The 12,793-nt window shown below is 43.2% G+C and overlaps 1 protein-coding gene across 4 annotated transcripts in view; it reads left to right on the forward strand.

Annotated features, from left to right (window-relative positions):
- The first annotated feature begins 2,279 nt into the window (after positions 1 to 2,279).
- Positions 2,280 to 12,793, forward strand: part of Luc7l3 (LUC7 like 3 pre-mRNA splicing factor) — a 29,253-nt gene continuing 18,739 nt past the window's right edge. For 2 of the 4 annotated variants that reach the window (XM_052194501.1, XM_052194503.1), the window contains exon 1: positions 2,281 to 2,543. In XM_052194501.1, coding sequence (XP_052050461.1) covers positions 2,445 to 2,543 — 99 coding nt within the window. In that variant the 5' untranslated portion in view covers positions 2,281 to 2,444. Of the gene's footprint in view, positions 2,544 to 12,793 lie in introns of all 4 variants that reach the window. The other 2 variants (XM_052194500.1, XM_052194502.1) reach the window with 2 other exon arrangements.

Genomic DNA, 12,793 nt, shown 5'->3' on the forward strand with positions numbered 1-12,793 from the left:
AGAGTGCTGGGATTACAAGTGTGCGCCACCACCACCTGGCAACCTTAACTTTTTAAATATATTTATTTGCATTGGTGTTTGCCTGCATGTCTGTCTGTCTGTCTGTCTGTCTGTCTGAGGGCATCTGACTATGGAGTTAGGCAGCTGTGAGTTGCCATGTGGGTGCTGGGAATTGAACCTGGGTCCTCTGCAAGAGCAGCCAATGCCAACAGCTGCTGAGGCATCTCTCCAGCTCTTAATTTTCTTTTTTTATTACATTCTATTCCGTGTGCCAATGTCTGTGTGTGAGGATAAGCATTTGGAGCTCAGAGGACAGCATTCATGACTTGTTCTCTCCTTTCTGAGGCCGGGGGATGGAACTCTTGGCAGTTCATCCAGCTTGTCCCCAGATGTCTTTCAGCTTAGTTACCTCACTGGCCCCTGGTTTTTGTTTTATTTTTAAAGATTTATTTATTATTATATGTAAGTACTCTGTAGCTGTTTTCAGACACACCAGTAGAGGCTGTCCTGGAACCCGTTTTTTATTTTTAAAAAAATTGTTTTAGACAGGGACTCTCAGGGCAACCCATGCTGGTCTAGAACAATAATCCTTCTGGCCAAGCCTCCCAAGTGAGGGGATTTCCCTGTTTCACTATTCCCAACTGAATCTGTATTTTGTTTTTGAGACAATATCTCACTATGTAGCCCTGGCTGGCCTCAAACTGCATTCTTGAGCCAGGCTGGACTTGATCAATTTGCCTCTGGATTGCTGGGGATTAAAAAGTCTGCACGGCTGAATTAATACCTTTAAAGCAATTCCAGAGTTCACCACTCAGCCTGAAGACCAGAATTTAATCCTCAGCACATACATATAAAACAGTGGCTTATAATTTCAGTGCTAGGGAAGGAGAAATAAAGGGATTCTTGGGGCTTTCAGGCTGACAGAGAGCTCAGGTCCCAGTGAGACATTCTTTTTTCTTTTTGAGACAGGGTTTCTCGGTATAACAGCTATGGCTTTATACAGAAACTTGCTTTGTAGAACAGGCTGGCCTCAAATTCAGATATCCACTTGCCCTTTGCCTCCCAAGTGCTGGGATAAAGAGGTGCACCATCATATAGGGTTGAGACTTTTTTTTTTTTTTTTTTTTTTTGGATTTGTTTTTGAGACAGGGTTTCTCTGTGTAGCCCTGGCTGTCCTGGAGCTCACTCTGTAGACCAGGCTGGCCTCGAACTCAGAAATCCACCTGCCTCTGCCTCCCAGAGTGCTGGGAGTACAGGCCGTTCGCCACCACGGCCCGGTGGGTTGAGACTTTTAATCTTTAATCCCAGCACTCAAGAGGCAGAAGCAGGTGGACCTCTAGAATTCACCAAAATCCACCTGACTCTGCATTCCCAGATAACAAGGTGTACTATAACACCAAGCCCAGCTAGGTTTTCCTAACTTTTTGAAAGTTTAGATTTTAGAGCAGTGGTGCAGCACACCTTTAACCCCAGCACTCATAAAGCTAAGACAGGGGAATCACTGTAAGTTCGAGGCCAGCTTGGTGAGTTCCCAGGACAGCTAAAGCTACAGAGAAACCTTGTCCCGAAAAACAAAATAAAAACCAACCAATCAAAGGTGGATAGTTTCTGAGTAATGGACTCTAGAGGGTGACTTCTGGTCTCCTGTTTCTCTGGACACACTGTAACACTCACACTGGACACAAAACGAAGGTAGATAAAATTCCTGGATGGGAGGTATCACAACCTAATTCCTCCACGCATATAGCCTATTCCTCGATTTTCCTCCCTAAAAGTCAAGGAAATCCGGACAAAACCTGATAGAAGAGTTGAGGATTTAGCTCAATGGTAGAGCGTTAAGCGTTAAGGTTCTCGGTTCAATCCCCAGCATCGAACTGGGTGGGGGAGGGGTGAAGGGTGCAGACAGACATAAGGCCAAGTAGAGGAGGCAGTGACTTCAGCGACAGGAAAATGGAGTCTGAGCACGAACGCAGCTCGCTCTCCTTGTTTCCCTTACTGGAAGATGGCACCCTGGGCACCACGTGGACAAAGGGACATTTTCTCCATTTCGGGGAAGTGTCAAAGGAGCCAGAGCTAGATTGCTGCTTCTCCAAGTAAAAAAAGCCGACACCCGCTGCGGCCAGAGTCTGCAGCTCCGCGGGGGAAGGCCCGGCGGGGCGGAGTCAGTGCCAGGCCCGGGTTTGCCCCAGGCCTGGGCCGGAGGTCCCGCCCCCTCGCCGGCGAAGCCGCGCCGCCATCGCCGCCCGGGCCTAGGCGTGTCTCCGTGGGCGCACGGCATGCTGGGAAGGTGCCCGGGCGGCGGCCATTTTGTCTTATCGGCTCCTCTTTGGAAGAGGCTTTTCGGCTTGAGAGTGGGCCGAGGGGTTGGTTCGGCGGCCGAGGGGCTGGTGTTTTTCGTCGGTGGGTGCTAGGGCTGGCGTGAGCAGCCGCCCGGAGGAAGCACCATGATTTCTGCCGCGCAATTGTTGGATGAGTTAATGGGCCGGGACCGAAACCTCGCCCCGGATGAGAAGCGCAGCAACGTGCGGTGGGACCACGAGAGCGTAAGTCCCGTGGGCCTTGGGCCTGTGCCCAAGCGCCTGGGGGAGGGGAACTGAAGGGAAGGGAGGGCGCGGGCCGAGGCTGGCCCGGGTGGGTCGCGGCGCGATTTGGGGTCCTGGCCGCGCAGACTGAAGCACCTGACGGCTGAGGGAGGCGGGAGAGTGGCCCAGGAGGGAGGATTCCGCGCGAACCCCGGGGATAGGGTGATTTGTTGTTCTGTGGAGGAAGTCCGGGATTGCGCTTGGCGGGGCAGAAGAAGCACCTTGGTGAGGCCGGGAAACGCGGGAAAAGCAAAGAGGAGCTCGTTTTATTACAGCAGAGCTCCGGGTTTTTACCGTATGAAAAAGCAAGGCAGTCTTCCGTTATGTGGGTGCAGCCGTCGTATTTAGCCTGACTTCTGACCAGTATTCGTGGGGAAGAAAATCGTAGTAGCGCCATGACTTAGGAGTGCTTCCATTTCGACACTTCCTTGGGAAGGTAGACATTTGAAAGAGGTAACTTGGTACAGTTTATCATAAACAGGCCTCGCTAATGCAGTTTGACGGCAGTAGTCCCTCAGATAGGCAGGCGGTTGTCAAAGTTTTTGTTTTCACATGAACTCATTCGACCCTTTTACTCTCTTAGAAGGGTTAAATATAACTCCAGGGTCACGGATGAGGCCGGAACAGCCCATTCGCGGTCTCTTGGTAATCGGCCAAACTAAACCTAATTTTTGTAGCACTGTTGAGGCTGCACCGTTCTGTGAAGTTGGCTTCGTGCATATACTGTACTGTATTTCAAGTACTTTTTATCTACTTTTGTACATGGAGCACTCTGTTTAAGATCTGAACGGGAGAATGGGTACACTTGATTTTTTACCTCGCAGTTATAATCAAACAGCAGGGTTGTTTTTTTTTTTTTTTTTCCTTTCGAGACAGGGTTTCTCTGTGTAGTTTGGGCTGTCCTGGAACTCACTCTGTAGACCAGGCTGGCCTCCAACTCAGAAATCCGCCTGCCTCTGCCTCCTAAGTGCTGGGATTAAAGGCGTGCGCCATCACCGCCCGGCCAAACAGCAGTTTTAAATCACTTGCTAATAAAATGTGAGAAAATGGTTCAACAAAGGCCTTTTTTTTTTTTTTTGAAGCAGTGCCTTACTTTGTAGGTCAGGTGGTTCTCGAACTTAAAATTTCTCGCTCAGCTTCCCAACTGTTGGGATTAAAGTTGGTGCCACGATTGGCTAACAGATAAATTTTTTAGGAGAGTAGATTATGCGTTGTTTTTAAACACAGAGTTTGAGTAAAGTAACAATTTCTCTTTGAAATGTAGAAAAAAATTAAGGTAGGGGTACATTCTTTATGTTAAAAAGGTGTTCTGTGCTAGTAGCAGGCAGGATTCTTTCAATACTTACACTTGGAAGGCTGAGGCAGGCAGCATACCTGTAAATTCCAGGCCAGCCTGGTCTACCTCACATTCACAGGCCAGTTAAGGCTAGGCTACACAGAGAAACTGCATCTCAAAAACAAAACAAAAAAACAAAACCAAAAAAAAGCCTCAAACCAAAAAAAAAAAAAAAAAAAGACCAAACCAAAAAAAGTGTATGGCTAAAGTTGTATGAAGTGGTTCATACCTGATTTCAAATATGTTCTTAGAGTAGAATTTATGGTGTTATTACTTACATAGATTTATATATTTGTGATTCATTGGAACGTGTGAATTTCCTGATGTTCATTGTCCCTTCGGTTGTCACAGTGTAGGCAGTATAGTCCAGACTTTTACATCTTGGCCTTCTGCAGGTTTTTTGGCCTCGGTCACAGTGAACTTTCTCTTCTCACCGTGCTTGACTCTTAGATCTGAGCATTTTTTGTTTGTTTTGTCTTGTTTTTTATTTGTTTGGCTTTGGTTTTTCCTTTCTTTTTGTTTTGTTTTGTTTTGTTTTTCGAGACAGGGTTTCTCTCTATAGCCCTGGCTGTCCTGTAACTCACTCTGTAGACCAGGCTGGCCTGGAACTCAGAAATCCACCTGCCTCTGCCTCCCAAGTGCTGGGATTAAAGGCGTGCACCACCACTGCGGGGTCTTTATTTAGTCTAAAGCACTCGAGTTCCAAGCCAGTCTGCTGTTTTATATAGCAAGGTCCAGCCTAGCCAGAGCTTGCGTTGCTTTGTTTTGTTTTTGGTATATGTGCTTTGTTTGCATGAATGTGTGAGCCTCAGATTCCTTAGAACTGGGATAAGAGAGAGTTGTGGTTTGTCGTGTAGATGCTGGGAATTGAAGCCTGGACATCTGGAGAACAGGCAGTGTTTTTTGTTTTTGTCTTTTAAAGATTTATTTATTTATTATATGTAAGTACACTGTAGCTGTCTTCAGATACCCCAGGAGAGGGCACCGTATCTTACTTATTACTGGTGGCTGTGAGCCACCATGTGGTTGCTGGGATTTGAACTCATGACCTTTGGGAGAGCAGTCGATTTATTATATGTAAGTACACTGCCCCTGTCTTCAGACATACTAGAAGAGTGTATTGGATCCCATTACAGATGGTTGTGAAGTCACCGTGTGGTTGCTGGGAATTGAACTCAGAACCTCCTGAAGAGCAGTTAGTGCTCTTAACAGCTGAGCCATCTCTCCAGCCCCACAGGCAGTGTTCTTAATTGCTGAGGCACAGAAGGGAAGTGAAAGGAAACCTTCCCTTAGTGTTAATAGTAGGGTAATAGGTTTTCTAAAATATATTTGTGTATTTATACACATACATGATTTTTCTTATGTGGTATATGAGTGTCTGCATATGTTTATTCACTGTGTAGACACCAGAAGAGGGACTAGAACTCTACTGGAATTGAGCATGGATGGTTGTGAGCTGCCATATAAGTGCTGGGACCCAGACAGCAAGTACTCTCAATTACTAAGCTATCTCTTCTGCCTACTTGTAAGATAGCTTTATTTGACTGATCTGAATAATTTGTTTTAAATTCATATTTTTGTACCCCTCTAGCACAGTAAGTTTTTAAAAAAAATTTATTTACATTTATTGTTGTTGGGGGGGGGGGTAAGGCGGGCAGATGACAACTTAGGAAAGTTGATTCTGTCTTGTGCGTTCCAGGGATTTGATCATCGGGTTTGGTAGCAAGAGCTATCTAGAGCTCTCCTATGGTGTTTTGTTTGTATAGGAGGAGTGTTTGCTTGTTGATTTATAGCTTGAGATAACTTTGAATGCCTGATCCTCTTGCCTTCACCTCCAAATACTAGTAGAGTACATTGTTAAAATTAATTTTGACTGTACTTTGAAGAGAGTGTTACTTTATAAAACTTTTTTTTTTTTTTTTTGTTATTTTTGGTTTTTTCAAGACAGGGTTTTTCTGTATAGCTCTGGCTCTCCTGGAACTCACTCTGTAGACCAGGCTGACCTTGAACTCAGAAATCCGCCTGCCTCTGCCTCCCAGAGTGCTGGGATTACAGGTGTGCACCACCACCGCCCGCCTACAAGCCCACTCTTGATGAGTCTTGAATAGTGTACTGGTGTTAGTGCCTTATAGGCTCTTTACTGCCCAGTCTGACTGAGGAGTTTTCATCCAGCGTCAGTTATTTCTTCCAGTGATTCATTGGCATGCTCCTTTGGCTCTTGTTTGTGCCTTGTGTTTGTTTGCAGTCACTGACATTTTTTGTGTTAGGCAGTTTGTCCCAGGTTTGGTTGTTGTTACTTCTAAGTAACCATAGCAATGGCTGTAGCTGCAGGGGTACCTATCAGTTAGGATCCAACTTGGAAGATTTCAACAATTACCAGAGAAGCCATTAGAAGCTATATTACAGAAGGTGGTAGGGAATTACAAAGTCTAATTTGGAGTCTAATTAATATTTTTTTGTATAAAAGGAATTTTGTAGTTCACATTTAAGGTTTACATTCAAAACGGCTTCCAGAAGTTAATTTCTTCATGGATGGTGTAACTTACACTGTCTGCAGTGAGTCAAGTGCAGTTACTTTATTTGCTGGGACCAGGGTCTTAGTTTTCCAGGCAGTCCTTGAAATCCTCTTGCATATAGGAGTACACTCCACATCCTACTGACTGCAGTTGCTTTTCTGACATACTTAATCGAAGTATACCTTGTTCATTAAAGGTTAATAATTTATGAAGAGAATGGAACTAAATGATTTTTGAGATGTTAGCAAATACAGTAACGAACGTCATTGATACTGTCCATGTCAAAACATGTCTTACAAAAACAATTGAGTGTGTGTGCTACACTTTGTAAAGGTGCTCTGGGAGGCCAGAGGAGGGCATTGAATTCATGGGATGGAGATGGAATTAGGGGCTGCTACCTGACATGAGCGCTGGGGACCAAATTTGGGTCTTTCAGGGGAGCAGAAAGTACTCTTAACTACTGAGCCATTCCATTTGGAAAAGAGACAGGTAGCTCTCTGACCTCCAGATGTGTACAATAGCATAGGCATGCCCCCCCCCACACACACACACACAAACAACCAAACACGTGTAGTCCGCTACTAAATATGAAATGCCTGCAGGCAGCTTAGCAGATTGGAGAGTGTCCTTTCCAAGTGACTCAGGCGGCTGGGCTGGCCATTGCTTTGTTCAGGCTGCTTGGCTGGTAGAGAGTATTGCAACTCAGCTCTGGTCTGAAAGGGTCTGTCAACTTTTATTGCTTGGGGCAGGGGATATATCCATTAGTGTATCTGAGTGGTTTCAGGGACTCACCATATTTTGAGGCAATTTTATAAGTCTTGAAGATGTCCTCTATCACCAGACTGCAAATATATAGGCATAATATAATGAATACATACTGAAAGAAAATATTACATTTCTGTACTGTTGGTTTGATTTCTGTCTTGTGATGAAATACTATAACAAAAGCAATTAAGGAAAGCATTTAGTTTGGCTTACAGTTGCAGAAGGGATACAGTCTTGTTTTCCATAGTAGAAGGAGCATGAGGTTGGCCTTTTCTTTACTGGTCAGCCAGAAGACGATAAAGAACAGGAGATGGACCCAGGCTGTAAAGCCTCACAGCCTGTCTTCAGAGACATACTTCCCACAAGCCTCAACCTTCTAAGGTTTCATAAGCTTATCTCCTCAGACAACACCAACACATGGAGACAAGTGTTCACAAACATGAGCTAAGGGGTCATTTCATTCAAACCTCAGCAACTGACTTAGGAAAAGTATGTGTGGCTATATTTTGGCGTGCGTGTGTGTGCACACACACAGCTTTGTCCTTAGATTTGATTTTCACCAAGGGAGATAGATGGCTGCTTAGGATAGTGGGATTCCTATGTTCCTTTCTACAGAAATGCATTTCACTTAACATAAAGAGCAGAATTGTGTGTGTGCAACACCCAGCCCTAGAGAACTCTGTGTAGTGAGTGACAAATAGGAATTGGTAAGTGACTTCAGTGATACAGTAAGAATACTACAATGAAAAAAACCAAATGGTGCAAAGAGCCTGGAGCATAAAGTGGCCTTTAAATCCTGGAACCTAATGGATTGGTAAGAATTAGCCTGAGGAAGGGCTAAAGAGAGGAAATGTTACTATAAATGGCAGGCTGAAGAAATGAGTACAGTTGGGAAATTTGTTTCAACTGAAGCTCTTGGGTAGGGAATGAGATAAATAAGAGTTAACTTTGGACTTCATTGCATTGGGGAACAGTTGAAGGCTTTTAAGCAGTGGAGATGTTCACTGCCTGGCTGCTGTGGAAGATTGGTTGAAATTTTATCATTCAAAATGTGTAAACAGTAAGAAACTCTGACCAGCAAAGGAGTATATAATGCAACGAGAGACCCAGACTCATTACCTGAAGGTATGATCAAGGTATAAGGTATAGAGCTGGAGCAAAACCACAGCCTGAAAACTGACCCTTCCCCTTTTTAAAACTGTCTTTGAGAAGTTTCTTCACTTTTTTTTTTCTTTTTCCCTTACATAAGTTCTTGTATCTAAAAAAAATTAACTAGGCTTGGTGGGCACAACCCTCCAGATCCAAGTACTCAAAAGGCCAAGGTGGGAAAGAACTCAAATTCTAGGCTTGTTGGATGAGACCCATGTGGTTCTAGGCTGAATGTAGCTAGAGTTAAAGTAATAATGATAGACAGAAAATTACAGTACATTTTCCTGGTGTTTCTGGATTTTAAATTGATGCTTGTACAACAGTTGAAGTCTTTTTATATAAAGGAATCAGGGTTGGCCATTCAGTGGGTTTCTTTGTGTTGTAAGTTGTTTTGTTGTGGGAGGGAGCTGAGATAGGAGCTCACTATGTTGTTGTTCATACTTACCCAAATTCAAAATCCACCTAAGCCAAGGAGCTGGGATTATAGGCATGCGGTTTCTGGCCATAGTACAGACTTTATTAGCAGCCACGTTCTCAAATATCAGATTGACCGTTGGCTAACAGTAGTTAATATCAATAGTATCAACATTATCAAAAGTAAATGTTGAGAGCATTTATTTCCTATATGATTTGCTTATAAAATGGAACTTGAAGAGAGCATAACTCAGTGGTAGTGGTACTGTGTGCACTTAGTAAGTACCCTGTGTTTCCATAACAGTTGGAACTACCTTCCTAAGGTTAGGAAGCTAGATCATAATTGCATTGTGAGAGTTGTTACTTCTTCCCATCCCTACTTTTTGTTATTGCATTGCTGGGTCCATGGTAGACATGGAGTCAAGAATTGTTGAATAAAGAAAAGAATAGGCTAGGAGAAGGCCAAGTGAATTAATTAGTAGGCCTTGAGAGGACTTGCACAGATTTTAATTTGTGATAAGTGTTTATGTTTTTTTTGGGGGGGGGTTGGATTTGGTTTTTTTCCAAGACAGGGTTTCTCTGTATAGCCCTGGCTGTCCTGGAACAGTGTTTATGTTTTTCAGTGATTGATACTTTCAGTGATTGATATCAGCGGCTAATATCTTAAATTTTGAGTAGTTGCCACAATTATATCCTAAAGAAAGATACCAATTATGTGGCTAGGCACCACAGTGACTATTACCCCAGTTCTCTGGGTAGTCAGAGACATGTGGATGGATCCCCGAGGATTACTGACCAACCAGACTAGCCAATCAGCAAGCTCTTAAGTTCAGCAAAGAACACTGACCCAAAAACTAAGGAGGAAAGCAGCTGCAAGAGACAGCTGATGTTAGCAGCCTTTACATGCACAAATAAAAATGGCTAAGCATGTTGAAGAAAACACTCTACATTCGCTTCTGACTTTATCATGCATTTGCACACATATGCATGCATAAATAAACATAAATAAAATAGATTGTGTGGATTTATTTGTATTATTGGCATTAATAAGTTCATTTGAAACTCCTAAATATGTACTATCAGTTTTTCGTGTTCTAATGTGTTTGGTTTTTAAGCTCTCCAATTCCTGGGGGAGAATCAGAAGCAGTTTAGAGGCTGGAAGTACATAGCCCAATGGTTAGAACTTGCCAGCCACATTCCAGTTTCTGGGTTTTATTCTAGCATAGTGGGGAGCAGAGTGCACAAGACTAAAAGGAGAGCATGCAGGATAGAGTAATATAGTTTTGGTGTATTGCTAAATGGTATAAAGTGCTTATTCTTGGTTTGTTATTTTTCAAAAAATATTTTTTGATTAGAGAAATTGGTAGTGTGGGTGTGGGTCAGAGGACAACTGATGGAAGTCGGCACTCGTCCCACCATATGGATTGTTGGAACCAAGGCTTTTTAGTCTTGGTAGCAAGCACATTTACTCACAGAGCCATCTTGCCAGCCCTGGATTAATCTTTTTGAACAGGCTTCTTTTTCCCTGTAGCCCTGTTTTCAAATTCCCAGCCACCTTGCCTTAGTCTCCCAGGTGCTTGATTCAGACATAAGTTGTAATCACCCTGACTGGCTATTACTGCCATTGCAAGGCAAATCATTGAGATTCTTGAGCTTAGAGCTTCTGCTTTGCTTTATTAGTTCTGTGGTTACAGAACTGTGGCACTATCTCCAGCCAAGAAGTTCAGAAGTGGCATGAATCTTAAATATCTAACATCTAAAGCATTTAGTTTTCATTAAAATAGACAATATATAAGAATAATGTTTAGGCTTAGAAGCTGGGCATGATAGCTCATACTCATAATTGCTACTTAGGGTACAGGGTACTTAAGAGTTCAAAGCTGCTGGGCAGTGGTGGCACACGCCTTTAATCCCAGCACTTGGGAAGCAGAGACAGATTTCTGAGTTCGAGGCCAGCCTGGTCTACAGAGTGAGTTCCAGAACAGCCGGGGCTATACAGAGAAACCCTGTCTCAAAACAAAACAAAAAGAGTTCAAAGCCAACGAGTACTGTATAATTAGTTCCAAGCTGCCTTGGGGTAAAGAGTAAGATCTTGTCTCAAAGAAAAAAGGTGACAGGGAACTTAAGTTGCAGAGAAAGTCGAGCGTTGGTATTCTAAAGAGAATGCTACAAAGCAAGACAGGAGGTTCGCATTAGCACCCTCAAAACCACACCTGTGCACACACAAAGACATTGAGTAATCTCATGTTAATGTTACAAAACTCAAATCTGTTATTTAGGCTTGATATCTCAATCTCCTTAAATTTTAAACACATGTGTATTTAGGGTTGGGGTAGCACATGACATTACTCAGTCTGTTTTCTTCTACCTTGTGGTCCTGGGGATGGTCTCAGATTGTCCAGCTCAGTGTGGCCATGTCCCCATCCCTCTAATTTATTATTGTAATTGTGTATTGGAGGTGGGGTTGCCATGGTGAGCCATGTGGAGGCCAAAGGACAACTTTGTGGAGTCTGTTTTCCTTTTTATTTTACTGGATTCCAGAATCCAGGTTTCTTGACTCACTGACCACTTTTTTGTTTCTGGTATGTTCGCATGCCTGCATTTGTTTCAGTTTTGGTGGTGGTGGTGGTGGTGGTGGTGGTGGTGGTGGTGGTGGTGGTGGTAGTGGTTAGTGGTGATTTTGTTCTTGTTTTGTTTTTTTCGTGGGCCAGCATCTCACTCTAGCCTTGGCTGGCCTGGAACTCTATGTAGGCCAAATTGCAGAGACCCACCTGCCAAGTTTTTGGGACTAAAGGCATATACCACTCTAACACCAGGCCTTTGCCTTTTGGAGACTTGATCTTGCTCTGTTATGCACACTGGTCTCAAATTTGTCATTCTCTTCATACATTAGCCATCAGGTAGTTAACATTACAGGCATGTTTAACTTTACCTGGCCTGGAACTCAGATGATTCTTCAGGTGGTTTGCGCTATTGTGCCTTCCTCCCCATTACTGGAGATTGAACCTCAGGGCACCTTTTTACTCAAGCACTGAGCTATAGCCTTGGTCTTCCTTTATTTTTATTTTTGAGACAGAATCTCGGGCTTTGAACTTGAGATTCTCTCTTGCCTCTGTCCTCTGAGTACATGGGATTAATGACCAGTGCCACCTGGCCAGATTGGTTTCACAGGTTTCAGCTTCAGTGTATATGGGCAGAACTGTAAAGCCATACTGCTTGGGTTTTTTTGTTTTGTTTTGGGTTTTTCTTTTTTTGTTTTTTGTTTTTTTGTTTTTTCAAGACAGAGTTACTCTGTATAGCCGTGGCTGTCCTGGAATTCACTCTATAGACCAGGGTGGCCTCGAACTTAGAAATCCGCCTGCCTCTGCCTCCCAAGTGCTGGGATTAAAGGCATGTGCCACTACTGTCCGGCCTCCATACTGCTTTGATAAAGAAAAATCTGTTTCATACTTAGCACCAAATACTATTGTCTAGAAAAAATAGTTACTCAAAAAATTTGCACAGTTTATTTTGTGCTAGCTGTAGAACTCAGAGCCCTGTTGCATGTTGGGCAAACACCTTAGAGTGAGTTGCATGCCCACCTTTCTCACTGTAGTTTAAATTTAATATATTTTATTTCAGAGTTAGAGTTACATAGATAGTCACAGTAGTAGTGAAATTTTGTGTGAAAGGTGATAGTTTGATTAATGTACTTTGAGTTACCATTTTACAAAATTAAATATGGAATCTGGAGGAGTTTTAAGATACCCATGGGTTTGGTGTGTGGTACTGCACAATTTGTGATATGAGCACTTATAAGGCTAAGACAGAATTGTTTTGAGTTCAAGGACAATTTGGGTTAGTGAGACACTGTCTCAGTGGAAAAAAATCAGGGGAGAATTAAGTTCACTTTATCATCATGATGTTTTCCTCATAACAGGTGCCTGTCAGAGACACTCAGTGAACTATTGGCATATATGAGATGTCTGATGCATTTTGTGGATCTGTAGCAAAAATATAAGGCTAATTTGCTTTAAATGCATGATATTTTT

The sequence above is a fragment of the Apodemus sylvaticus genome, chromosome 10 (genome assembly GCF_947179515.1).
Source record: "Apodemus sylvaticus chromosome 10, mApoSyl1.1, whole genome shotgun sequence".
Lineage (NCBI taxonomy): Eukaryota > Metazoa > Chordata > Mammalia > Rodentia > Muridae > Apodemus > Apodemus sylvaticus.